General features: G+C 40.9%; 11 protein-coding genes across 11 annotated transcripts; 3 read left to right on the top strand and 8 right to left on the bottom strand.

Moving 5' to 3' along the window:
- Window positions 1-114: 114 nt before the first annotated feature.
- JH06_2398 (n-ethylammeline chlorohydrolase) lies at window positions 115-1,594 on the bottom strand (the record flags this gene model as incomplete). The annotated part of the gene is made up of 7 exons (XM_014671625.1): window positions 115-283; window positions 313-485; window positions 516-1,064; window positions 1,096-1,254; window positions 1,284-1,339; window positions 1,370-1,514; window positions 1,544-1,594. 7 exons carry the CDS (start codon window positions 1,592-1,594, stop codon window positions 115-117), a joined length of 1,302 nt encoding a protein of 433 aa, XP_014527111.1.
- A 365-nt stretch (window positions 1,595-1,959) lies between these two features.
- On the bottom strand, window positions 1,960-2,721 carry JH06_2397 (heat shock protein HSP20; the record flags this gene model as incomplete). Its single annotated transcript, XM_014671624.1, has 1 exon — window positions 1,960-2,721. The coding sequence occupies one exon, from the start codon at window positions 2,719-2,721 to the stop codon at window positions 1,960-1,962; it is 762 nt and encodes a 253-aa protein (XP_014527110.1).
- A 113-nt stretch (window positions 2,722-2,834) lies between these two features.
- Window positions 2,835-3,957, bottom strand: JH06_2396 (nucleoporin family protein; the record flags this gene model as incomplete). Its single annotated transcript, XM_014671623.1, has 2 exons — window positions 2,835-3,785; window positions 3,817-3,957. The coding sequence occupies 2 exons, from the start codon at window positions 3,955-3,957 to the stop codon at window positions 2,835-2,837; spliced, it is 1,092 nt and encodes a 363-aa protein (XP_014527109.1).
- A 408-nt stretch (window positions 3,958-4,365) lies between these two features.
- JH06_2395 (cyclophilin type peptidyl-prolyl cis-trans isomerase) lies at window positions 4,366-5,159 on the bottom strand (the record flags this gene model as incomplete). Its single annotated transcript, XM_014671622.1, is given in 7 exon segments — window positions 4,366-4,420; window positions 4,451-4,482; window positions 4,514-4,672; window positions 4,703-4,961; window positions 4,992-5,020; window positions 5,051-5,079; window positions 5,096-5,159. The coding sequence occupies 7 exon segments, from the start codon at window positions 5,157-5,159 to the stop codon at window positions 4,366-4,368; spliced, it is 627 nt and encodes a 208-aa protein (XP_014527108.1).
- Window positions 5,160-7,318: 2,159 nt separating this feature from the next.
- On the top strand, window positions 7,319-9,935 carry JH06_2394 (transitional endoplasmic reticulum ATPase; the record flags this gene model as incomplete). The annotated part of the gene is made up of 5 exons (XM_014671621.1): window positions 7,319-7,510; window positions 7,542-7,616; window positions 7,647-7,727; window positions 7,757-7,842; window positions 7,874-9,935. 5 exons carry the CDS (start codon window positions 7,319-7,321, stop codon window positions 9,933-9,935), a joined length of 2,496 nt encoding a protein of 831 aa, XP_014527107.1.
- A 1,013-nt stretch (window positions 9,936-10,948) lies between these two features.
- On the bottom strand, window positions 10,949-11,369 carry JH06_2393 (hypothetical protein; the record flags this gene model as incomplete). The annotated part of the gene is made up of 3 exons (XM_014671620.1): window positions 10,949-11,064; window positions 11,095-11,223; window positions 11,255-11,369. 3 exons carry the CDS (start codon window positions 11,367-11,369, stop codon window positions 10,949-10,951), a joined length of 360 nt encoding a protein of 119 aa, XP_014527106.1.
- Window positions 11,370-15,817: 4,448 nt separating this feature from the next.
- On the top strand, window positions 15,818-18,308 carry JH06_2392 (translation initiation factor EIF3 subunit; the record flags this gene model as incomplete). Its single annotated transcript, XM_014671619.1, has 8 exons — window positions 15,818-15,841; window positions 15,916-16,628; window positions 16,658-16,743; window positions 16,774-17,116; window positions 17,147-17,606; window positions 17,652-17,918; window positions 17,949-18,083; window positions 18,114-18,308. 8 exons carry the CDS (start codon window positions 15,818-15,820, stop codon window positions 18,306-18,308), a joined length of 2,223 nt encoding a protein of 740 aa, XP_014527105.1.
- A 30-nt stretch (window positions 18,309-18,338) lies between these two features.
- On the bottom strand, window positions 18,339-20,189 carry JH06_2391 (hypothetical protein; the record flags this gene model as incomplete). The annotated part of the gene is made up of 7 exons (XM_014671618.1): window positions 18,339-18,487; window positions 18,519-18,697; window positions 18,728-18,977; window positions 19,008-19,634; window positions 19,665-19,977; window positions 20,007-20,128; window positions 20,159-20,189. 7 exons carry the CDS (start codon window positions 20,187-20,189, stop codon window positions 18,339-18,341), a joined length of 1,671 nt encoding a protein of 556 aa, XP_014527104.1.
- Window positions 20,190-20,274: 85 nt separating this feature from the next.
- On the bottom strand, window positions 20,275-20,739 carry JH06_2390 (hypothetical protein; the record flags this gene model as incomplete). Its single annotated transcript, XM_014671617.1, has 3 exons — window positions 20,275-20,444; window positions 20,481-20,625; window positions 20,659-20,739. The coding sequence occupies 3 exons, from the start codon at window positions 20,737-20,739 to the stop codon at window positions 20,275-20,277; spliced, it is 396 nt and encodes a 131-aa protein (XP_014527103.1).
- Window positions 20,740-20,823: 84 nt separating this feature from the next.
- Window positions 20,824-23,456, bottom strand: JH06_2389 (wd40 repeat-containing protein; the record flags this gene model as incomplete). Its single annotated transcript, XM_014671616.1, is given in 15 exon segments — window positions 20,824-21,211; window positions 21,242-21,486; window positions 21,517-21,603; window positions 21,634-21,768; window positions 21,784-21,912; window positions 21,943-22,113; window positions 22,136-22,240; window positions 22,272-22,416; window positions 22,447-22,634; window positions 22,665-22,818; window positions 22,848-22,970; window positions 22,986-23,207; window positions 23,240-23,301; window positions 23,332-23,391; window positions 23,439-23,456. 15 exon segments carry the CDS (start codon window positions 23,454-23,456, stop codon window positions 20,824-20,826), a joined length of 2,232 nt encoding a protein of 743 aa, XP_014527102.1.
- Window positions 23,457-23,758: 302 nt separating this feature from the next.
- On the top strand, window positions 23,759-24,607 carry JH06_2388 (triose-phosphate isomerase; the record flags this gene model as incomplete). The annotated part of the gene is given in 4 exon segments (XM_014671615.1): window positions 23,759-23,797; window positions 23,832-24,002; window positions 24,035-24,098; window positions 24,111-24,607. 4 exon segments carry the CDS (start codon window positions 23,759-23,761, stop codon window positions 24,605-24,607), a joined length of 771 nt encoding a protein of 256 aa, XP_014527101.1.
- Window positions 24,608-26,373: the final 1,766 nt, after the last annotated feature.

The raw sequence follows: 26,373 nt of genomic DNA, 5'->3' as shown, positions 1-26,373 counted from the left end.
AGCAGAGAGATTGTAGACTTTGACTCCATTTGGATTAATCACTTCCATAATCGGTGGTGGCTTAAGGAAAGAGTGAACACCAAATCATCCAAACAAACAGCTCATTACATTGGACTAAAAGGGACTAGAACATAGATCGGGAGTACCCGAACAAGTAAAGGGATTGCTTTCATTCAACGTCTCTTTCCACTCAAGGGCCTTCTGCATCAGCTGACTCACATCTAATGTCGTTAATTCACGACTCCGCATCAGACACCTTCCTTCCACCCAAACATCGGTAACTCTACAGAAAACTCCACTTCAAATCTATACTGATCTCTTCCTGCAGAATAGACGATACTTGAAAACAGATTATTAATAGGAAGAGTTTCAATGCGATTCATGTCAAGTGCAATCAAATCTGCCTTCTTCCCTACCTCAATACTTCCAATCTCCTTATCTAAACGCAATGCACGCGCCCCATTAATGGTCGCCATCTCCAAGGCCTACAGATCATCCAACGAAAGAATTCAAACAGTAACAGATGAAACAGCACGTGCATCTCCTCCAGCAGCGATTGGCCCCAGAAGAGCAGCTGTTCGCATCTCCCCCAACATGTCAAGATTGTTATTAGAGGAGGCTCCATCTGTACCAAGACACACGTTGATACCTCGATCCAACATCTTCTGAACAGGAGCAATGCCACTTCCTAACTTGAGATTGGAATGAGGGCAATGAACTACAGAAGCATGATGCTTTGCCAATTCATCAAAATCACTCTCAAGAAGATGTACACAGTGTGCACAGCATGTATCGTCCAATACACCCAATCGAGCCAGATTGGCAATGGGTGAACATTTAGCATCACTCTTATGACAATTTCTACCTTCGTGATTCCCTAAAACACTATTCCGCAGCTCATCTTCAGTCTCTTGGACATGAATATGCATCTGAACGCCATAATGATGGCAAGCATCTCCAATTGCCCGAAGTGATTCATCATCATAGAGATAAGGTGAGTGGGGACCAATACTATAATAAATGTTGGGAAAAGGATGAATGGTCTCTTTAAGAATATTCATTGTCTAACATTATGAGACAATGAATTATTGATACATTATCAAGAGAACCATTCTTGCTTCGGCCCATCAGAGCGATAACAGCACGCATTCCAATTTCAGATACTAATTTGGCTGTTTCTACTGGATAGTAGTACATATCATTGAAACATGTGGTGCCACTGCGAATCATCTCCGCACAAGCCATTTGAACACCCTATCATTGAATATCAATCTAATAAATACATCATGGATAAAAGTCGGACTCACGAACATTTCTTCCATCGGCCAAATGTAGTGTTCTAGTTATTATAGTCACTAATGGATCCAACGGAGCCAGTCCATCAATTCATTATCATCTCCATACGACTTAAAAAGAAACATGGCACTGTGAGCATGAGCATTGACAAATCCAGGTAACAAAACATGGTTTTCTAGTTCCACACTCTCTTTTGCCTTGTACGTTGACTTGCAGCGCTAGAATAACACCTCAACAGCAGATCTACTTGTGTAGAAAGGATATCGACGATGATACCATTATTAACAACTACAGACATACTCTCAAACACTTTTCCCCTCGGAACGATCGGTAAGATCCATTTGGGATGAATAACAAGATCTACCAATCGTTTCTATGCGTCAATTCGTCGAAATCACTTATACAATCATTCCATCAACAAGCTATTTAAATAGCCTTTGTCCAGCCAATTACCACCAAAAAAGTGTCATTCCAAAATCATTCTCTACTACCCAACAACCGTTATGTGTTCTGGGGGTCCCAAAAGATCGTTCGATCTAAATACAATGATTTGAAAAGAAACAAAAGAGCGTCAATGGTCTAATGGTTAGGATTCTACCCTTCCAAGGTAGAGGTCCGGGTTCAATTCCCGGTTGACGCATTTTTCCACAAACACAAGAAGCGCTATTCTACACGAACTTTCTTTATGGTTCCTTCATCCTTCAGTTTGCCGATAACAATGGATAACACCCCATCAACGTAGTTACAGGTGATCTCATTGGGATTTGCTTTGGAGGGTAGTTGAATTGTCCGAACCAACTTGCCACATGGTCGTTCGATATAATGAAACTTTCCTTTACACGTTGGGAGAGGTTTACGAACACATTCCACTACAATGCTACTTGGTTTCAGAGAAACGTCAATCGATTCCTTGGACACTCCAGGGATATCGAGACTTACCACGAAGCATCCATCACGTTCCCGAATATCCAGTTTACCAAACCCCATTACAGGCCATATACGCTTTGTGTTCTCGGTTGTATCATCTGTCGAATCACCTCTGCTAGGATGCTTGCAACCATCCGAGTTCATTGGTGAGTGTGGTGAAGCTGGAGGATACTGATTCCGTTCATTCTTTAACTTGGACACAAGTGAACCGCGTAGTTCGGGTGGAATAGGACATTTATCAAAAGACAGGGATTTGTGTGTCCCATCTGAACTGGAATCAGATCCATTTGGATTCATGTAAGGTATCCGCATAAAAGGAGGAGCATCTCCAGAATAGTAGGACTTGGGTCCATAGTGATGATACAACTGCATACCAAGATTACTCGGTAGAGGATGAGGGATTGATGCTAAAAAATCGCGTGGGCATCCGTTAGCAGAGAATTTGTAGTTCCAGTTGGCAGGTGGGTTCCATGATGAATCGTCGTTCCTACGATTCATAGTTTTGAGAAAAGAACCCGCCGAATTCGATTAGCAATCGACAACTGGAATTCCAATATTCATCGAGATCCAAAGAATACTTGTCTTCGATTTCTGAAATCATGGAATTTGACTTAGAATAGTGGCATAGCAGAGCATAACCTCACATATACTGTCCAACAAACATGAAAAAAATGGTTTACATAGAATCGAAGTGTCCCTGTTGAGATATTATATCCAATCCACTCCCCACTCATTGCCTCCACCTGTCGTTTTAACATCTGGGTATATCTCTCAACTGCTGCATCCGTTCGGAATCCTCTCGGAAACATGTTAAATAACCTAATTTCAGCACGTTTGTTTAGTTCAATGCCTTCTTTCGGAAGTACATTCAACCAAAGCTCAGGAGGATACACATGAATAAATGGGATTCCATTCAAATCACGGTCTATCACTACCCGAATATCCAAATTCAGGTTCCGAACATCGGTTTCTCCTAGCCAACAAATCTCGCCAGCACCTTCCCGTCCCACCACAAAATCATGAATCTGACTCACTTCCTCCTCAGACATCTTTTGCATGGTGAAATGGTCAGGACGCATGTAATACCCAGATCGACGGAGGATCGGGAAGTAGTCACAGCACACTTTCTTTTCTTCCGATATGACAGGCGGAGCTGTATCAACATGAGAAGGGACATTGACAATCTGTTCATCTTTCTTCGGGATGTGTTTGGACCGTTCAATAGTACGTACAAATTGCTGATTCGACCTTCCTGTATAGTCCTTGCGATTGTAAGTGGCTGCATTGAATGAATTGAACTCAAGAGAAGGAAGTGTAATAGGGCCATCACCATCAATGGAAAGAATGCGTAGAATTGAGCCCCGTTGCAATCCAAACATATACACATACTCTGAATCAAGCAAGAGCTGATTCTTGTAACTAAGACGCCATCCAGAGAGGGAGGTGAAATAGGGAAATATGTTCGATTGAAGAATAAGTTGACGGAGTTCCAATACTGTGATATTCTGAGGAATATCCAGAACTCGGTACTCTTCATTCCAAACAATTCCTAATTGAGTTTTCTGCATATAAACATGATATCGAATTGATTACAGACCATACGCCCTTCTCTTCAACAAGAGTGGCTTGTTCACGAGATAATGGAGCAAGAACATCGTGCGCTAGTCCAAAATATCCTGTCGTCTTATCTGAGGATTCTAGATTCATGGTGCAACTCGTTAGTCCCAATCCCATAGGTGTTTGGTTCGAACGAAAAGTTATTTGTTGTTTATTCACTTGATTTTGCTGCTGACCCCCATCTTTGTTACTTGGAGGAGGCGTCAACGATTCAGCCAAAGAAGAAGTATTCATGATCCCTGAACGAATCTTACTCCTCAAAATATTCTGATAATTGGTTCTAGGGATCAAACTATGAGCAACCACCAATTACGCTTCATATACAGTTTTACCAGCAACACCTAGTCGATTATGCCTCCACAACATTAGTATATCCTACCATCATGATACTTTTCATAAACCTCTAACAACCTTGGTCCTTTGTCCATTTCCCGCTACACATTATACCAACACATGAGCCATCATACTTCTAGATTCTTGCTAAAAGAGGAACGGATTTAAACAAACAATGAGTCGAGAAATGAATTACTCACGATCAGCAGATCTGCTACGACTTCTTTCTCTCTTCTCGGCTTTGTCTCTATCACTAAATACCTATAAACACGCTTACTCCACAACCTTTGTAGGCTCTTCCTTCTTTTCCTATGAAATGATTCAATCAAATAATATCAACAGGTTCATCCTTCAACTCGCCACAATCAGCAATGACCACGGGAGAAATAGGTCGATCGTTGCTATTCACACGAGTTCTCTCAATTGCACGAACCACTTCCATTCCCTTGATAACTTCGCCAAACACGACATGCTTACCATTCAAATGAGGAGTAGGAACCTACATATCACACTCACAATACCCAAATACGGTAGTAATGAAGAATTGAGAACCATTCGTGTTTCGTCCAGCATTAGCCATCGACAGAAGACCAGCTCTTGAGTGCTTGTGCTTGAAGTTCTCGTCGGCAAACTTCATTCCATAAATTGATTCGCCTCCTGTTCCATCACCTCTAGTGAAATCTCCTCCCTGGATCATGAAATCACGAATCACACGGTGGAACGTGCAGCCCTTGTAATGTAGAGGCTTTCCACCTCGACCCTTCCCCTTCTCTCCAGTGCAAAGAGCTCTAACCATTAACCCCTCGTAGAATCAAAACCTGAAGTTCTCAGAAGTCTTCGGAGTATCCTATATATTATTTCAATAATTCAAATGTACAGAATACAGTTGCATCACAATACGACCAACTAGAGATTAACAGACCAGCGAAATCAATACTATTCTTTCCTCCAATGGTGATATCAAAGAAAACCTTGGGTCCGTCCATGTTCAAATCAAAACACTGAATAATAGATCATCGAGTTCTCTGAGTTCATTTGGTTTTTTCCACAATTTGGAGATATCTAGATCTTCTCATCAGCAGTCCTATCAGTTTGCGCCATGTGTCGCAATGTCGCAATAACAATCAAATTGTCGATGGAGAGTGGGACCATATCAACAATTCGATCGGCCATCCAAGGACGGATGTTGAAAGCGTTTGCAACAGTCCTTGGGATCCATCTTTCTCTGATTCCATTGGTTCTCAATTTCTGGAATCCATCAGTGATCCTTAAGCGTGGAATTGTTGGCTCCTTCTGGTACGGATTCAAAACATCGTTTCTATTATACATTCTTGACGTTCTTGTTCATTTTCGTGTTGACTTATAGTTGATCTGTCTCATCTATGTCTATAAGTCGTTTATTGTGCAACCATTCAGAAGATATACTTTATGGGAGAAGTGTTGTGAATGTTACCATTTGAAACATATTCTCATGTGGTTATCGATTCCTGCAACGTATGGAATGCTTTGTCTTCTTACTTCATATTCAAGGAGTCAACCAGGTGATTCGTACCTTTAATATTGGACAGTGACGTATAGAAAGATTCATTTATCGATTGAACTCGTGATTGATACAGTCATCTTCCATTCTATTTACTATCTGTTTATGTGGAACAATTATGTCCATTACCTTGTTATTTATCATGTTTAGAAGTATGATATGACACCTCGATTAGAAAGTGAAAAGAAGAAATACCGTTTTCGTCAGTGTTGTGCTGATAGTTGTTGTATCTCTTGTATATCTATCCTTTTCATCATTCTCTGCACACAGACACGGATTGGATATTCTATAAGTACACTTCTCCACATTGTCGTTCAGATTCCCTATTCTCGACTTCTCGTAGTGTTATTCTTGTTATCTCTCATTCGATCTGTTTCTGAAACTATTTTGAAGAGCGCTCTCCTATCAGATATTGATTTAAGTAGCATCAGCACATCGACAAATCTACTTTCCATTCAATCGATATTGAAGGATCTTTCAATTAGTCTCAGTAAGGGTATTTCAATTCACAGTGGAACAGATTCACGACGAGTAAATGAAGAAGATTCTCTATATCTTGTGGAACCAATGTTGAAAGATCTTCATATCATGTAAGCTTATGTTAGTAGAATGATTACTAGGGAGAAAACAGAATGGATGAATGGATGGAAAGCTTCATATGCGAAGATCCAGAGGCAATATCAGACTCTTAGTGAGATTGTGGAACAGTAAGCTCTTATTGATTCTCTGTCATAGTAGAAATCAATTTGTCACAATTCAACGGCCTGTATTCTCGTAGGACTGATGCATCTCTTTGATCTAGAAATCTCGATATTCTCCAATGTCATCTTCAATGGAGACTTCTCCTTCGTCTGCTGTATGCTTGTGATAGTCAAACCCTCAATCAGTTTGTCTATGCTAATCCGCAATCTACGATGGTTCCTCTGAATGAAGCTGTATCCACCCTTATTATCAATACAACTCTTCAATTACAAATTGCAACTCGACGAGCCAGAAACGACCCTACTCTCAGTTCCTTTGAATGTGCCAGAATTTGTTCCAGTGATCTGCGACGCACTGTGTACGCTGTGCAGACAATTGGAATACTTATTCGCAATACTGGTTCCATTAATCTCTTCTTTGAAGATACCATCTTCTTATGGACACTTTTTCTGCTATCGCTTCATAATGCTTTGAGTATATTTGAAAAGGTGGTAGGAATCGATATTCATGGGTTCCAGACGGTTACAAGTGATATGAATGCACTCTTCTCAGGTATGAATTCGTCATTTGATTTACCATTAGCAATGGACGATGTGCTATATCATATTTTCAACAACAAGAAATTGAACCTGGATCATTTTACATTACCTGGAGAGTATTACGGAATTGCTAGTCGTTATTTAGAGAGTTTAACTGTTTGTTTGGAGATATTCAAGCCATCATCGAAAGATGGATTGTTCTTTCCCACATATTCGTGCGATACTCGGGGAGTGGCTTTGTTGAGATCCACTGTGTGATATGGAACAGAAATCAGTAGTATTAGGTATGCCAAACTGGAATAGTGAAATCAGGACTTTTTCCGTCAGTCATTGAAAGAACGCAAAGAATCATCACATAAACCAAATGGAAGTTGAAAACGGAAAACCCAATCCCGATAATGATCCTCAGCAGCCTCTGAAGAAGAAGAGATCTCCTTACAGACTGATGGTGGACGATGCACAAGGAGAAGACCAGAATGAGAATTCAACAATCGGATTAAATGCTGATAAGATTGCTGAGCTTGGCCTGTTCAAAGGAGATGTTGTGTCAATCAAGGTTCTTCGTCCGGATTCTGCCTGATTCATAGGGAAAGCGTGGAAAGTCGACAGTTGCTATCGTTCTGGAAGTTGACTGCGACTTTGGTTGCGTGTTGATGAACAAAGTAGGCTCTGGTGTCTCCAGTCATAGGTAGGTTATTCGTAAAAACCTTGCAGTTCGTCTGGGAGATCTTGTTACGGTCAAGGCAATTGACAACCTTCCTAATGGAGAGAAGGTAGGGATGTTTAGTCATTGTAATTCTAGATTTGTGTATTGCCTTTCGATGATACCATGGAAGGTGTAACAGGTAACATCTTCGAAGTCTATCTGAAGCCTTATTTCATGGATGCGTATCTCCTGAGTAGCATGAATTATCTATAGTTATCGTCCTGTTAAGCTAGGAGACACGTTCATCGTTCGTGAAGCTATGCATCCTGTAGAATTCAAGGTCGTGGACATGGAACCTGGAACAGAGTGTGTGGTGTGTCCCGAGACAGAGATCTACTGTGATGGAGAGCCTCTGAAACGTGAAGATGAGGAGCGTCTGGATGATGTGGGTTACGATGATGTGGGTGGTTGCCGTCGCCAGATGGAACAGATTCGTGAGATGATCGAGTTGCCTCTGCGTCATCCTCAGCTGTTCAAGACACTGGGTGTGAAGCCTCCACGAGGTGTACTGTTGTATGGTCCCCCTGGCTGTGGAAAGACTTTGATGGCTCGTGCCGTTGCTAATGAGACTGGAGCCTTCTTCTTCTTGATCAATGGACCTGAGATCATGTCGAAGATGGCTGGAGAATCAGAGAGTAATTTGCGTAAGGCTTTTGAAGAAGCTGAGAAGAATGCTCCCTCAATCATCTTCATTGATGAAATTGACTCAATTGCACCAAAGCGAGAGAAGACAAATGGTGAAGTGGAGAAACGAATTGTCTCTCAGTTGCTGACCCTGATGGATGGTATCAAACAACGTGCTGGTGTGGTTGTGATTGGAGCAACGAATCGACCAAATACGATTGATCCTGCATTGCGTCGTTTTGGTCGTTTTGATCGAGAGATTGATATGGGTGTTCCTGATGAGGCAGGTCGATTGGAGATTCTGCGGATTCATACAAAGAATATGAAATTGGATCCTTCTGTTGATCCTGAATCAATCGCAAAGGATACTCATGGTTTTGTGGGTTCTGATATTGCTTCTCTGTGTACCGAAGCTGCTATGCAGTGTATTCGAGAGAAGATGGATTTGATTGACATGGATGATGATGACATCGACGCTGAAGTATTGGCCTCATTGGCTGTTACACAAGAGCATTTCAAGTATGCTTTGGGTAAGGCTAATCCTGCTTCTCTTCGTGAGACTGTCGTGGAAGTACCAACTACTACATGGGAGGATATTGGTGGTTTGGAGGATGTGAAGAGAGAGTTGAAGGAAATGGTACAGTATCCTGTGGAGTATCCTGAGATGTTTGAGAAATATGGAATGGATCCTACTCGTGGTGTATTGTTCTATGGTCCTCCTGGTTGTGGTAAGACGTTGATGGCAAAGGCTGTTGCTAATGAGTGTCAATCCAACTTCATTTCCATCAAAGGACCTGAACTGTTAACCATGTGGTTTGGTGAATCTGAAGCCAATGTACGTGATGTCTTTGAAAAAGCACGAGGTGCTGCTCCATGTATCCTCTTCTTTGATGAGCTTGATTCCATTGCTCGTTCTCGTGCTCAGAGTACGGGTGATAGTGGAGCTGGTGATCGTGTAATGAATCAACTTCTTACGGAGATGGATGGAATGCAATCAAAGAAGTCAGTGTTCATTATTGGAGCTACGAACAGACCTGATATCATTGATACTGCTTTGATGCGACCAGGTCGATTGGACCAGCTGATCTTCATTCCTATGCCAGATCTCCCTGCTCGTCTAAGTATTCTGAAGGCTTGTCTTCGTAAATCTCCTGTTGCTCCTGATGTGGATCTGAATGTGATTGCTCAAGCTACAGATAAGTATAGTGGTGCTGATCTGGCTGAGATTTGTCAGCGTGCTGCTAAGTATGCTATTCGAGAACGTATTGAGCTGGTGGTTCAACGTAAGGTGGCTCGTGAGAAGATGCTGGAGAGTGGTCTGACAGAAGATCAATTGCCTGAGGAGGAGGATCCTATGCCTTATATCACAAAGAAGCATTTTGAGTATGCTATGCGTGAATCACGACGTTCTGTGTCCGATGCAGATCTGTTGAAGTATGAGTCATTCTCACAGAAGATGAAGCAACAGCGTGGTAGCACAGGTTCGGGTGTTGCTAACTTCTCTTTTGGAGCTAATGGCAGTACACCTGCTGCTCCTGTTCAGGAGGATGATATGGATGGGTTGTATGATGAGCCTACTCCTGCTGCCGCTCCAGCTGCTCCTGCTCCTGCTCCAAGTGCTGAAGATGATGATGATGACCTGTACAATTAAGAATTGTGATGTGTTTGTTAACAAAGATTGAATCACTTAGATCGTTTGGGATTTGGAAGATTGGCAGGTGTATCTCGCTTTTCAGATGATGGATTCAATGTGCTATTGAGAGTTGTTTCCAGCAATGAATCCAAATCCTGAGACTGTGTCGAATTGGATTGTTGAGGCGTCACTGGAGGATGTGATGAAGGTGATTGAGAATCTGATGAAGACTGGTGAGATGATTGAGAAGATCCAACTTGTACGAAAGGATCCAATGGTCGAGTAGAGGACTGTCCAGACTGCTGTGCAGAAGATGTCGTCGGAGCTGAACTGGCTGTAGATTCCGATGGTCTCGCCTGCCCACTAGCTTGTCTAGTATGGCCTCGTCCAGAAAGAGTTTGTAAGAGAGTTCCAACCATTCCCTGAATATCCTGCCAGACTTCTTCACGTGTGGCATGCTCATTCTGAGGAGTGGCTGATAAAGATATGACAAACTCGATACTAGAAGGATGATGATCTCCAGATGTAGACTCTGATGAGTCTTGAGTTAAATCACCTGAAGTTCTTGAAGAAGTAGCTAGAGCCGGACTATCACTCACTTGAGTAGTGGAAGGAGTTAATGATGAGTCTCCTGACAATTGTTGCCGTTGTGCAACCACCACTCGACGCAGCAAGCGATTCATACAGGATGTTAATAATGACGTGATCCTATTCTGAACTCCCATACAATTTACAAAATTTTCAAGCTACAAATTAGATCATTTTACATTCATCAACTTGATGGATTGATAAAGATGCATTTTCAGAGGACTAATTATTACTGTAGAGAATTCAATCCTACTCCTAGGTAATGATATGCTGATGTGGCATATCTATTCACACAATCTACAAGTAGCCTTAATTCAGATATTGTTTGTCGAACTCCTCGCATACAAGTGCTATCCAGTCGAAATGTCTCTTCAGGTTCATCAACCGAAAACGATGACCGAAGGTCATCTGAACAGCTATAGAGACGTTCAAATCCCATATGCCTAAATCTGACTCATGTCCTCAACGAAATACGTATTGCTAAAGGTACTATCGAATAAAGATTGAACATAGTTCTCTAGCATTGGGATAGGAGTTTGGGGAGGTGGGACTTGATGTTCTAACAATCAATTCACTAGAACAACCATACCATCTTCAGGCCTCTTTCGAACTACTAAGAGTATCGTATCTTCCGATGCGATATTGCACGAACTGATTGTTTGGTCGTCTTTCAGAATCCTCCCTCGGAATAACAATAACTCTTCCTCCAAATTAACATCTATAGTATTAGAAAAATAATCAATAACAACCGAATTTGTCATGAACTAGTTCCTTTAGTCGTCTAATAGAATCCGAAGGTTTGATGAGAATTGACTCTTTCTTCTCATCCATAGAACGGACAAATATAGAAATCTCTTCACTCATTGTCTTGTTTTGCCAGTTCTTCATCTGCGACAGAAAATCGGAGCCGAATTCGGAGCCTATTGGCGCAACTCTTTCGATTGCTTTAATGCTTGCTCTACCACGGAATCGCCCCTATATATATTTACTGGGAGCAGTAGTAGCCTATTCTCTATGGAAATGGTATACACTATCTCAAAACTGGAAACGTGGTTCTCATTCACTTCAGGATTCTGATGAGGATGTAGCTGTATTATTATTTGTTGACCATAGAAAGGTAAATCGAGGAAACGAAGTGAATCAGAGGACGACGATGGAATCGGATGTAGCGAAGGAAATGTGATGTTGAATCTTTACTGTCATGAGTAGTGTATGATGTGGGCATCTGGAACGGAGCAGATTAATCCCGTAACAGGTGATTCGAATTTTACAATCTATTCTTCCCACGCCTATGACCTATCGGAAGAGGATGAAGTATTTTCCCGGAAAGACAGTTTGAATGAAAGCAAAATGTCTTTGGTCAAGGATTCAAGTGTTGTTCTTGATTCTACAGATCTTCCAACAAGACCTGACGGATTGGAGGACTTGAATATTTAGTTAGCGTTTGCCTGTAACGTAATAAACATGTGTGTTCTAAGAACCTTTATGAGACTTCCTTAAATGCCGTTTTAAATCACAGGCATAGCCAAATTGTCGATAGCACACGGAACAAACAAAAGGACGCGAATGAGCGAGTTCATGAAGCCGTAATGTGGATTTTGACGAAAATTGTCTTCCACAGTTTTCAAAAGAACAGACATACGGCTTGATCCCCTCATGCTTTGAAATCTCATGTTGTTTCAACTAGAACTCTACTAGGACAAGGAAATATACCTGATATGGATAAGCAAAAGATTGTTCACATTTTGAGCACTGGTACCGATGATTAACATGATGGCGCAATTCGTGTTGTCGAAGAAGCCAGAGTTTACTATAGGATTTTCCACAGACACTACAAACATGTTCTTTCACCGATGAATGAGTAAGAGAGATATGTGTGTTAAGAGCCGATTTAGTTCGAAAACATTTCCCACAATCCGCATGAGGACATTCATACGGCTTACTGTCGGAGTGAATAGTAATATGCGAATTCAACGAATACCGAGTAGTAAAGGATTTGTGACATGTTGGACATACAAAAGACCGTTTCAAATTTTGAACCATTAGTTTGTACTCTTCGAGTAGTTGTGGAATTTGCGAAATAGGAGGATTTCCAGGATCCTCCATTGCACTTAACGACAAATACGAATCATCCTTATTAACCAATGAATAGGCCTTCCGTAGTTCTACATATTCACATAGAAATATAGGAATTTCTGACAGAGTCAGACTCTCAAAGGACCTGGAAGTATATGTTGTTTTTAGATTTCGAAGAAGATGGGATTTATCCACTGTGTCCATACTGATTTGTGAAACATCTTGTAATGGAAGTGTAGAGTCCGTATTGTGAGAAACAACAGGTCCAAGCGATAATAGCCCACCTACAGATGATGAGTATGGTTGATTGATTGGGATATCTAGGTTTGATCATCCTTTGGAATTCGCACTTTTTTCTAAAAGATGGTCTGGAGAATGTACATATAATGCTTCTTGATTCTGCTAAGAGTAATAGGAAATCAGAGGATATACATCAATGGAACTAACAATCGTCTGAGGGAGTGATACTGTAGAGTAGATGTTTCGGTCTACAAATTACTGCCGGGTCCAATTCCCACTTAAAGGTAGATCACTCGGAACAGATAGACCAACATAATTGATTCCTGATTGATTGTTGAAATTCTGGTCGAGTGCTATATATGAAAAGTGGGACAGCTAGAATACATAGCTCAGGAATCTCAGGTCGATTAGTCGAGGTTATATCTGAACCAACCTCGCTTGGGATCAACTGTGATGAGAATCCTTGCATCATGTTCTTCACAGAAATGACTTTAGGTTTGATGTGACCCACTTTTGCGCCACTCCTCCTTTTCACTTATTTGAAGCAATTCACTGAATCCCCGAAGAATGATCGAAGGTTATGTTCAAATTCAAAAGGTGACATCATATTCGGTTTCTTGGAGAAACTGCTGGATGCGTATAGATGATAAGAATATCCATTTGTTTTATCGTCCAAACTGTCCACCGAAAGGTGTAAAAGCGAATAAGGTAGTTTCTGGTAATGTAAGTATGATTCTCAGGTTGTTCCGCTTTGTAATTGTGGATCGGTGGATACTTATGATGAGTGTGACTCTAACAAGACAGGAATAAGAGTTCTAGTAAATCAGGGTGACCCAATTACTGTTCAATGTGAAGATCCAAGTGTACCTTGATTTTCGCTTCTACTTAATTACTAGTTGATTTCATCTTTTATGAATGTGTTGAAGGGGAATAAGGTTGCTTTGAATCTCTCCTTATTATCTGTAGAGTGAAAGTGCTGGAAGACCTTCACCTTCAACCGCTCATCTCCCTGCAAAATCCATTCAGTCTTCACTGTCTTCTCCATCTGCTTCATCTCCGTCTCCTAAGCCTATTCAGTCTCCTAAATCAGTTCAGTCAACTGAATCAGTGAAACCAATATCTTCCAAGCCAGTTCAATCAACTGAATCAGTGAAATCAATGTCTTCCAAATCAGTTCAATCCTCTACTCCTCCTGCTATTCACACTCCACCTCCTAAGCGAGTAACTCCTCCCTCTTCTTCTCCAGTTCCTCCATCAGGTCCCAGTAAAATGGCTTCTTTGTTAGCTGTATTTGAGAAACAAGGTTCCCAAGATTCTCGATCGAAATCTGTTGAATCTGCCTCAAAATCTGCCTCAAAATCTGCTCCATCTAATTCTGTCTCTTCCAAACCAGCTCCAGCTCCTAAGCAAGCTCCATCAGTTTCTAAGCCAGTCTCTTCTCAATCTACTATATCAAAACAAGCTCCAGCCTCCTCTAAGCCTGCTCCAGCTCCTTCTAAGCTATCTTCTACTCAATCAGCTCCTGCTCCTTCTAAATCAACCTCTTCTGCATCAGCAGATACATGCTCAGAAACGGGTACTTCCAGTTCCATCAAGAAACTTCTGGAGAAGTTCACTAAACTGGAGCAGGATGATGAACCACGTCACGGTCTGCCTCGTCGTCAATCTATTGGTGGTGTGAGTGTGAAGGATTTAGCTGCAAAACACGAGAAGAACAATCCTTTCACGAAGGAGGTACCAGCTTCTGCTAGGAAACCAACTCAGATAGGACGTGTGAAGCCTGTTCTGATGCAGGAAATCTCCTTCACGACGATTCAGGAGGATCAGGAACTTCAGAGTGATGAGCGAGCAAGTGAAGTGATGAAGGCTGCTGTACAGGCAGGTGAAGAGAAACAGAAGAATGTGGATGATGTGTTAGGGCGAGAGAGCTTTGTAAAGTTGATGGACACAATGTGTGATGAACTAATGAATATGGATGATTTGGAGCTAGAAGCTATTGCTAATGAGGCAGTTCCTTCTGTCTCTGCTTCTCAACAGGCTTCTCAACAGGCTCCTACTCCTAAGACCATTCCTACTCCTCAACAGATCCCCATTCCAAAACCGATTCCTACTCCTCAACAGACTCCTTCAAAACCCATTCCCACTCCTCAGCAACCTGCTTCGATTTCTCAACCAACTCCTACACCCACCTCAGCTCCAGAGTTGGATGAAGAAGATTTAGGATTAGCTGATTTGACTGAAGATCTGGATTTTGATGCAATTGTTGCTGAGATGAGTCGTGATATTGCTGCTGAGGAGTCTCGAAGAGAAGAAGCCCGCCGTTCCTCCATTCAGAGTACTGGTTTCTCTTTGGCCAACTTCCGTTTGTTAGAGAATCTGGTTCTTATTTATAGAATTCACACCTCGAAACGATACTCGTACTCGTCAGGCTGGAGAACGCGTCTATTCAAGTCATTCCTCATCACCCGCGGGAATTACATCATTTGAGTTAACAGGGATTCTACATGAACTCTGTAATGGAGTCATTACCCCCAGAGACATCAAGATGTTGAAGTGAATGAAAGGTCTAAAGCTTAGTATCACTGAAGAACTGCAGAATGAACAGGGTCGCATTCCATTGGAGACATTCTTACGATGGTGGACTGCATTCATTTCCTATCAACCTTCTGATGAAACTCCGACCAATCCTCCAGCAATCAGTCAAGAACCAACAAAGCCTGAATATGTTGAAGAGACTGAATCTCTGATAAGCAAACATGAAACACAGTTGAATGTAACTCGTCTGTCATGCACGGGATCAAATTCAAGTTGGAATGAACTTTGGCAGAGTTTGTGTGATGAAGCAAGTGAGTGTATGAATGATCCATCCAACTTCATATCCATAAATGCTTCTGCTCGTGAGTATGCTGATCGTATTGTGACAGAAACCTGTGGAATGAATGAACAAATCTTCAAACATTTTCTCTGTCCTGATTCATTGAAATCACAACTTCAAGATGGGTTCTATGAGAAAGATGGATGTTATTTTTCTGAATCAGGTTCATTATTTGTCATTCCACTTCATGTCTCATTTTTCATTCTAATTTACGAATAGACATTTGATCCTGTTCGTACTATCGATGAGTATATGGCTACCAGCATTACTGAAGACTGTGACTATGTAGCTATCAAGGCTTCGTCTAAAGAATTCTCACAACTCCGTTTTTGTCTCTTACACATGGGGTCAAAGTCTGATCGACTCTGTATCCAATCTCTCTCATTCTCATATCTAGGTGTTCCTGCTTCTCTTCTACTGGATATTGCTGGATTCCGTTTTAATATCGTATCTGCTTTGCCTATTCATGGAACACGCTGTGCTTATGATCATACCAACCCTCGTCCTCAGTTTACATCAAGAATGCCTTCTCTACCAAATTCTGCCGTGTTCGAGGTTTGGCATGGAGTTGATAACCGCGATTATCTTATCAATACATCAGGATTGTTACCACGCGATCCTCTTGCTGTGACTCAACTAGAGTCAACTCGTCCTTTGCGTCCTGAAACTGTAGATCGTGTGACAGGTCAGTCACCAGAGGAGATACGGCACACTCTGGTAGGTCTAGCAGAGTCCATCACTCGTGAACTGGAAGAATGTGAGGACACAGTCTGTACATGTGCTGAACTGCATGCAGTACTTCATAAAAGAGGTATGAGTATGCGTCATGAAGGTCTAATATACAACACTACGACAAAAATGTGGTTAAAAGACCTAGTTTACTTAGATATGCTAGCTCGTACAGCCAAGTGTATCTTGTGGAAGAATCTTCGGTATCATTGTTGTATGGTGTTGATTCTAGATGTCTGATATACAATGAGAAGCCTGAGATGGATATGAATATCCATCAAGGTGGAAATAGTATTGCGAACGTGTATGAGAACTATGGTTAATGATTCATTTGTTGGTTATTTGTAGATACATTACGTGAAAGCATTTTATCATCTGTGGTTACATTCCTCAATTATCTTCTCTCACGTACTCCTGAATCTGTGAAATATTGGAGTGAAGCTTATCTTCCTTCTGTATTCAGTAAATTCTCAGACCTTGATTCTCTTCCTGCTTATGCTTGTAACCCATGGGAACTCCTTGCAGCTATCGAGTATCACTGTGGACTCTCACTTCAGCTTACTGGATCTGAACGTCTCTTTGAAGACTGTTGCCCATTCAAAGAGGAACATGTTCTGTCAATTCCATTCCGTGTGAAACTTCTCTTACCTCCTTGTTTAGGATGTGATGGAGATCAATTGTGGGAGCAGGGGTAAAAATGAGAATCAGGTATCATTCATAGACATTCTCTCTTATCATCCCCCCAGAAATCACAACGAGACCAAGCAATGGTTCTACTCCAAAGTGCGATTCCTTTGCTTGAAGCAAACCATTCTCCTTTGCTAGCATCAGCGTATCTCCATGCTGCTCTTGCCGCTCAACGAAACCAACAGTCCGATCAGTCTGTTGAACTAGCTACAAGCACGTTACAGACGTGTTATCCCTTTGATTCAATGTACATGAAGGCATTAGGTGTGTTGTTTTATGCAGGTCAGGACCCGTTGGGTGTGATTACCAACATTAACGATTTGATTGCAACGTATACAGACGACTATGCTTCCTATTTACCGTGGTTAGTGTTCTCTGTTGGTGTTCTGGCTTATCCTCAAGATCCATCTTTGGGTATGGAATATGTTGCTCGTGGAGTTTCTCTTGGTAAGGAGATTTTGGGTGAATTGCATGGGTGTGTTGCTAGAATGCAGGTTCTTGTTGGAGATGTGAGAATTGAATGGAATCGTGATGCGTAGATTCTTGTAGGAGTGGAGTCGTTTGAGGAAGCCATTCATTTCTATGAAGCTGCTGAAGCAATTCTGGCTGTAAGCTCACCAGGAGCAGCTGCTGACGTGTTCTTGAAGGAGGCGTTATGTCGTATGTATCTGAATAGGCCAGATGAAGCAATTAACTATGCAATGAATGCGTATCATTTGAAACAGAAGTTAGGAGATGAAGAAGAGATAAAAATTTGTTTTGACGAGTGTGTATCGATTTTTATGACATGTGGTTGTGTTCATGATGTACGATTGAAGATAACCATTCATTTTTAGTGTATTCCATTCTTGGAGAATGAAGTTGCAAGAGCTATGAAAACCAACTCAACTCGAATGGCAATGACTGTAGGACGAATCTTGATTGAAGTTTGGTCTGATTCAATTGAACCTCAGCGTCGAACACTTTTAAGAGTAAGAATTGGGAGAAGAATCTACTGATAGGACATGTTGAAGAAAATGAATCTCAGTGGTTCAAATGATGATATTGTGATGGAAGCATTGAGCAAAGCTCCACAAATGATGGGGTATTTGAATGGATTACTTGATGTACTTCCAAATCCCGTATCTGGACCTTCATGTGCTAAGAAGATTGCATATTTGATCTCATATGCTAAAGGATCTTCATATATTGTGTAATGAGTGTGTATGTTAAGAACAAACATTTGTTTATAAATGACCTTGGACTTGGAATAGATTAAACTTCTCTTCAAATGCATTCATATCTTTAATCATATGTTGAGCTCGATTGTAAATAACACGAATGTTCTTATATCCATCATGCAATCGTTCAAACTCCATATATCCCAGCCATACCTCTAGATATAAGTCTTCATTCTCTACTTCAACCTGGATTCTGATTGTATCGAGTACAGTATGTGTCATACAATTTCTCAATTCGACTTACTGTGTTCTTTTTCTCTTTCTCTTGCTCATCTGATAAAGATGCTAACCATCGTTTCTCATAGTCAAGACATTCTTCCAGTACATCTGAATCCAGAGGAATCAACACTTCATGGCTCAATCCACTATAATTCACAATATTACAATAACACTACAAATCCACTGCACTGCGGAGAGAATCCATTCCATGATCATAAGAGTAAGAGAGATAGAGAATAAACACAGGGCTATTCAATTCAGGAATCACCATGAATGTATCCATGAATACCTTCTCCACCTTAGTCTTGTCATATTGAATGGAAATGAGGTATTTTAGATAGCGAATATAGATTTGTAGTAATTCTTCCTTTTTTGCCGTTTCTCGAAATCGATGAATTCCCGCGGTAAACAAAGAAATAATAAATTCTATCTCAGAAGCATTAACACAAGACCTACGAGGAATATCTTTCACATTAAACACATCCTGAATGAGATAATCCGCACGACTTGCAACCGAAATGATCATCGCAATTGTACTCAAAAAAGACTCGATTTCTGACAATAATAACTCCTGATGACTCTTCAAACACTTCATACAATCTTCCATCCGACCTTGTGATGCATAAAACTTCAACATCTCAGCAATCACCTGAGCATTCACAGCCTCCATCTCTTGCGCTTTTGCATAGAATGTCTCCACAGTTTGATTCAATGGATCTGTGTTCCCTGTTACACTCAATGCTTTTGAGGAGATAGTTAACGCTTTGATAATAGTTGCAAAAATTGAAGATAACTGAACCTGATCTTTGAGACTTTCAACCATCTGAATTGACAATTGCTTCGTCATTTGACAACTCTCTTCAATGTCGCGATTACGACGTTTCTCAAGTATTTCATCGGGTTCTGATACCGATAATTCATCGTTAATACGAGTCACTGGATAAGAAATCAAATCGGACCAAACATTCAAGTCCCGCGGGGATTCATCCAAAATGGATTGAATGATAAACTGTTCTACAAATACATTATTGAGCTCATAACTGATTCGTAACAGATCTACAGCAAGAACTGGGTCATCACAAGCTAATCATCACTTAATGTAGCTATCCCTACCCTCAATAGCATGCTTATAAATCACTTTTGGAATAGCGCCTCGTAAGAACTCCGCCTGCATTGCATCACTGTTTCCATGAATCATCTGATCCACTTCAGCGTTCTTCTTTGCCTCATCTTGGTCCCCTTCCGAATCGGATAGTTCCATCGGTTTCGATGATCCTTCCTGATCCAGCAATTCCAAATCTGTTACTTCCTCTGGAATGTTTGTTTCATTTAATTGCTTCTCCTCACCTGGCTTCACGTCTGCCTCCTCCACAAGCTCCTTTAGAGTGGCATCTTTTGATTCACCCAATAACCGGTCTTTCAAGGACTAGAATAAACAGAAATAGCGAAAACTACAGGAAGGCCTAAAATACGACGACGTTCTTCCACAACATTAATGTACAATAATTCGAAACGGAAGTATTCTTTCCACAGGAGCTTACTTGAGTGGTTGATTCGAAGAGCGCGTTGTAATAACACTATGGATCAGAAATGAACATAGCACGGACAGCGGGCATTGTTGTAATTGCCACGACTCATCTCCCAGTTTGCTGCTTTGACCCAAACACTTTCAGCTCGAGGATGCAGTTGGAGGATTCTGAAGTTCACTTGAATGGGAATACAATTACCTCGGATACAACCCTGCTAATCTATTTTCATTGTTGCAAGACTCGCAATACTCCACATACTTGAGCCACACATTCAAGTCACCTGAGTACTTGCGGACCATTCGTTCAAAGGTGTAGATAATCCTTCCCACAATGCTGTTATCGCTATCCAATGCTTTGAAGACACCTACACACATCTAAACAAATACAAAAAATGTCATACCCAACTTCTTCTTTCGCAATTTTCGCAATGATTCTAAATTCATCTCGTACTCGATCACTGCCAAATAGTCTTGAAGAGTTTTAGAGTAACTATTCAAACTATATTCCATGTTCCGACGTTTTCGGATAATGGAATTGATTTCTTCCTACAAATGAACGAATAGCTCAAAGAACCATACATGACTGAAAATGCCATTACTCTCCATGTCTTGGAGAGGAACAGTCATCCTTTCCATAATCTGCTGGACAGTATCAGCCATGGTTACTTCTCTTTTGCATCCAAAAGAAAATGGTAAAAAACGACCCGATTTTGACAAAACAAACAAAACCAATCTACATTTACATCAAATGTGGCATTCTATACTCTGGAAGAAGGACTGATATCCCTCCATATACAATGGCCACAAACGAATGACTCCCGAGGCATATCCAGAAGCAATCTCATCGCCAACAATACAAACACATTTGCATTCATCGTTACACGAATAACGAGCCACAGGCTTATAATCCTCATCAACAGCATAGAGCAAGATGCTCTTGTCAGCAGCAGACGACACGAGCCACTTTCCATCAGCACTCACACACAGATCTGTAATTCGTTCTTTGTGATACTTCAGCTCCTTCACACAGTCACCAGTAGCCACATTCCACACCCTGATCACGTTATCCCAACCACCTGTGAACAGCAAGTTGCTGCAGGCTCCATGACCAAACGTCACACAAGGGATCACTCTATGGATTGGTTGAATCTCCCAAAATTACCCATTATGAGCTCGTGATTCATTCCACACTCTCTTGACACGTCCAGTAATGTCATAAACATAAAGAGCATAATCATTGCCCACTGAAGCCATATAGTAGGTTCTATCGACCTCATCACTTACTGCAACACCCAGAACAATGCCATCATGATCTGTCACAACAACCTGAGGATCTTCTGAAGGAACAGAAGAACGATTCGCTTCAACTGGATCTAATTCAGGAAGAGAATGAATCAACACAGTTCCCTAAAATAAGAATCCATCCACAGATCTCACATCCTCTCCACCAGATATGATCAAACGCAATTCTTTGCTATAGGCAACAGAACGTACCTTGCCAGCATGTCCTGTTAATTCCATAAGCTATATATAATTCATACCCCACACTTATACATTGTATTGAATACGAGGAGGTCTCTGATACTGAACCATATACTGTTCCTCCATAGCTTGATAATAACGTTGTCGATTCATACTGTACACATGAATTGTATAGTCCTTTCCAGCAGCAAAAATGAGATCCTCAGTCTATTGGTCAAGCACTATCATCAACACGACAGTAGCCACACAGAACATTGCAGCTCCAGTATCAAATGAATAGAAACGAGTTCCAATACGAGGATCAAACACATTCACAGTATAATCCATACTCACAGATACGATTTGCTGATTCTACGCATCAGTTAACAGACATACACTTACATCTGTACTCCTGATCTGACTTACACTGTCAGAATGAGATACAATCTCCTGTTGAAGTATTGGTTGAGCTAAATTCTTGCTAATGTCCCAAATCCTCACACTGCTACCTCCTCCTCCCATTGCCATCACAGGAGCATTTGGAGACAGAGCAGTACAAGCAATACCATCTCCCTACGACTCATCAACAACATACAATACACACAGGGAAGGCAGAGAAATTAGCTTGAAGCGTATCATTTGCAATAACTCGTTCAGACTCTGTCTCAGTAAATCCTTTAAGTAATTCATCCATAGAGATCTGAAGTATGAAACCATTCACTCATTCGTACCATAGACAAATCACCATCATTCTTAGCATCCAACACCATGGAGCCCAATTCATAAAGATGCATTGTTCCATCCATAGAGAATGATAATAAGAACTGATCATTGTTCACACAGAATAGATTTGTCACATCTCCTTTGTGCATGCTTCTATGAATGATGAGATTAGATCATACTAACGAGAGGTTATTCTGATCTTTGATCTCACGTATACAGCTATGCGTCTTCAAATCCCAAGCACGAATAGTATTATCACGAGCACCACTGAAGATAATTTGCCCTGTACTATTGGTAGCCAGAGTCACCACATCACCAAGATGACCATCCATTGTGGCTTTCAATGAACACACAATACCTTTATTCTCATACTTATTCTCATACAGACAATTCAATCATACACGTTTGGGAAGATTCTCAGGACGAAGAGAAGATACATCATAAATGTTGATGGACGAATCACGACCTGCTGAGACAAGATAATCATTATCCAAATTGAAGACCATTGTATTGACACTACTCTTATGAGCAGAAATACTCTCTAAGAAAGCATAACTAATGTTAAGAGAAAGAAGAAAGAATACTCCTTAGCAACATCATATAGCTTGATAGCAGAATCACGACCTCCAACAGCTAAAATTGTTCCATTGTATAACCAACAGATACATTCAACTTCTCCTTCATTAGCTTCTTGGACCGTTGAATCACTATTCATTATCAACATATCGAATTTGGACTTAATGATCTTCTTAAGAACTTGTTTCTGTGTATCCCAAATATACACTCCTTCAGTACCAGCAGAAACCATAATATCATCTACTGGATGGAACATGATCGTTTTCACATGTTGGTGATGACCAACAAGGATTTTCTCACGAACAAAGTGATGGTTTTCATTCATAATACAGATGGTGATACCATGAGTACCGTTCACATATGCTAATCTATTCCATCAATATGGTCCCACAGGAACTACTTCTTTCCATCAAATGACCAGCAGACAGGAGAACTATTCTGTACACCAATTTGATTGATTGTCTACCTCTCAACTCAATAATTCAACTTTACCATTTGGCAATCATTCAACATAATAGTCTCTTCCTTGATAGAAGCATCGTCTACTTCACTCTATCACATAAGAAACGTTGAATAAATTAGGATACAGGATTATTCACTTGGGGAGCTGAAATCATGTTGAGTTCTACAGAAAGATTAGATACAACGCAGAACATATGTTTTCTGGATTCCAAAAGAAAGTGAAAACACCAACCTACATTCGTCCAAAGATTCTATGCAGGATTCAGCAGATTATAAGGATTCGTCTTGAAACGAATTCCAATAGGATGAAACGCCCGTGCGTCGGATTGGGGTAACAAGAAGTGCTTCGACGATGCAACGACATACAGCTGTAGAGGGTGGTGCCTCTTGATTATCAAAGATGCACCACCCTAATTGAGTCAGTGCCCCTCACTCATTGTTTTTATTACTAGTTGATATGGCTCGTAGACTCTTCATTGGTGGTAACTGGAAGTGCGTAAGAACTTGTTCTATTTTGCTAACACTTGAAGAATGGAACGAAGGCTTCTCTGACGGATCTTATTAATACGTTCAATGCTGCAGGTGAGATCAAGGCTGATCGTGATGTTGTCATTGCTCCTACTGCCATCCATATTGGATTCGTTCAGGGACTTCTTCGTCCTGAGATCCAGATTGCCGCTCAGAACATCTGGAAAGTCAACGTACTTGTTAGTTTACGCATTTTTATGACTAGGGATACGGTGCATACACTGGAGAGCTTTGTGCTCCCATGTTGAAGGGTACATATGGTCTACGGGGTTGATATATAGATTTCGGTATTAACTGGACAATCCTTGGTCACAGTGAGCGTCGTCATACTGTGGCTGCTGAATCTGATGAACTGATTGCTGAGAAGGTGAAGGTTGCTCTTGCTAACGGTGTGAAGGTGATTCTTTGCATTGGTGAGCTTCTGGAGGATAGAGAGAGTGGAAAGACAATGGATGTGTGCAAGGCTCAGCTGAAGGCTGTGGTTGATGTGTTGGAGGAGAAGGACTGGGAGAATATTGTTATTGCATATGAGCCTGTGTGGGCCATTGGTACTGGAAAGGTTGCTACTCCTGATCAGGCTGAAGAGACTCACGCTGCTATCCGTGCTTATATGGCTTCTTCTGTGTCTCCTGCTGTTGCTGAGAATGTGAGAATCATTTATGGAGGTTCTGTGAATGCTAAGAACTGTGACAATCTCATCAGCAAGGAGGATATCGATGGCTTCCTGGTGGGTGGTGCTTCACTGAAGCCTGAGTTCATTCAGATTATTAACTGTTAATCTCCTTCTCTTCTCTTGTTTGGAACAAACACATCAAAGAATGGGATCGTTACGATGTTTGATCCATTTCCTTATAGATGCAGTTGAAATGAAAAGATATGTGGACTAGACATCAGGATACAGTAAGATACACACATTTACGCGAAATGAAATAGGAGGGTACAATTCTGATTGAAGTAGCTTCATTAGGGATGTATCATTCTTTATCGACCGGATTACTAACTGTTTTCCATCTCCAATCAAAGGAATATCATTTAAGATGCCAATCAGTCGAAGTCGGCGCTGAGGCTCATAATACTTCTCCAACGATACCGCTACAGTTTGTTTCTATCAGTAATCCTACCATAATTCCCTTGTTTGTTCTCTTGAACTAAAGCTTCATTTCGCTGTTTACTATAGTCCTGAAGTAATGCACCTCCTTTAAGGAACTGAGGCAAACGTGCTTGAGCTAAAATAGCCAGCTGTCTACATAAGAGAAGGATTCAATGTAATACTGCGTCTCGGTAGGAATAATCCCATAACTCCTAAGAACATTCATTTGACGTTCATATTCACCCCGCCAGAAGTCACCTTTCTCATAGATCTACAATAGAAAATCAATTCTATTCTTACCTCTGCAATAATGAAAACAACGCTTCGATTAGGTGTAATATTGTGTTGTAGAATATATTCATACAATTTTAGCACTTCCGAATACCGCCGCAATTGATAGGCAGCTTTCAATACCGAAAACACTGCAGTCGGACTTTTAATTAGTTGGAATGATGGATCCAAGGAAGTCAATCCGTAAAAGAAACGAAGACACTCTTCGTAATATCGACCTTCATACAGTCCAAGAAGAATGTGAGAATTTGCTATTGGGATGGAATAGGCTCGTCTTTGAAGCATATCGAGAAATGGTCGTGCTTCTGGAAGACGATGTGAAGCTAAGAGTCCATGACAATATAAACCTATTTGTTAATTGAATCTTTGGAACTCACTGAGAACACCCCAATTCTTCTGCATTGTCTGATCACAAATGTACCATACGGTATTCAGAAGTGAGTATTGACGTTTGTGGAGAATTGACTCGAATATAAGTTCGACCGTACGAGTTGTAAATCCAAAACCAGACTAATGATTAACCATTATACCAACTCGTACTCGTTTCCCTAAAATGATACGAAAAAGATGAATAATTTCATTATAGTAGTTCACTTTGTATAATGCTTTAATGGCCACTTCAACATGCTAGAATGAGAAACAAAATATTCAACGTACTTCGGGAGTCGCATCAGGACGATTCGATAAAGAGAAAGCGAGATTGTCGGTCTAACAATTATCCAAGCCACACAGAACGACATCAGGAATCGATAAATTGTTTGACAACAATAAATTGCAGAGTTCCTGAGATGTGTAACCATCTGGAATATACTCCAAGTCATCTTTGGGATAAGTAGCTGGAATGACAGGAAATGAATCTCTAGAGGAAAAATCGGATCTTGCAGTATTATGAATGAGCGACTTGCACTGGTGGACACATCGCATGTTCCTTCGAAAGAGTGGGAGCATGAAGTCTCTCTTATTCAACATGAAGAACCATTTTGACGTAACTTTTGAGAACATACTGATTCTCCCAAAAGTAATCGTGACTCCAAAAAACAATCCTATACACAATATACTATTACAATAATTAGCAATTACAACTGACAGTGGTCATTGGTGCAGAACGAGACAGCATCTGGGAACAGTTGACCTACTCCCTGTTCCTTCTCTTCCTCTTCCTC

Source organism: Blastocystis sp. subtype 4 (assembly GCF_000743755.1).
Source record: "Blastocystis sp. subtype 4 strain WR1 chromosome Unknown seqid_0148, whole genome shotgun sequence".
NCBI lineage: Eukaryota > Bigyra > Opalinata > Blastocystidae > Blastocystis > Blastocystis sp. subtype 4.
Note: the sequence above shows the minus strand (reverse complement) of the source record. Positions and strands in the feature narration are given on the sequence as shown.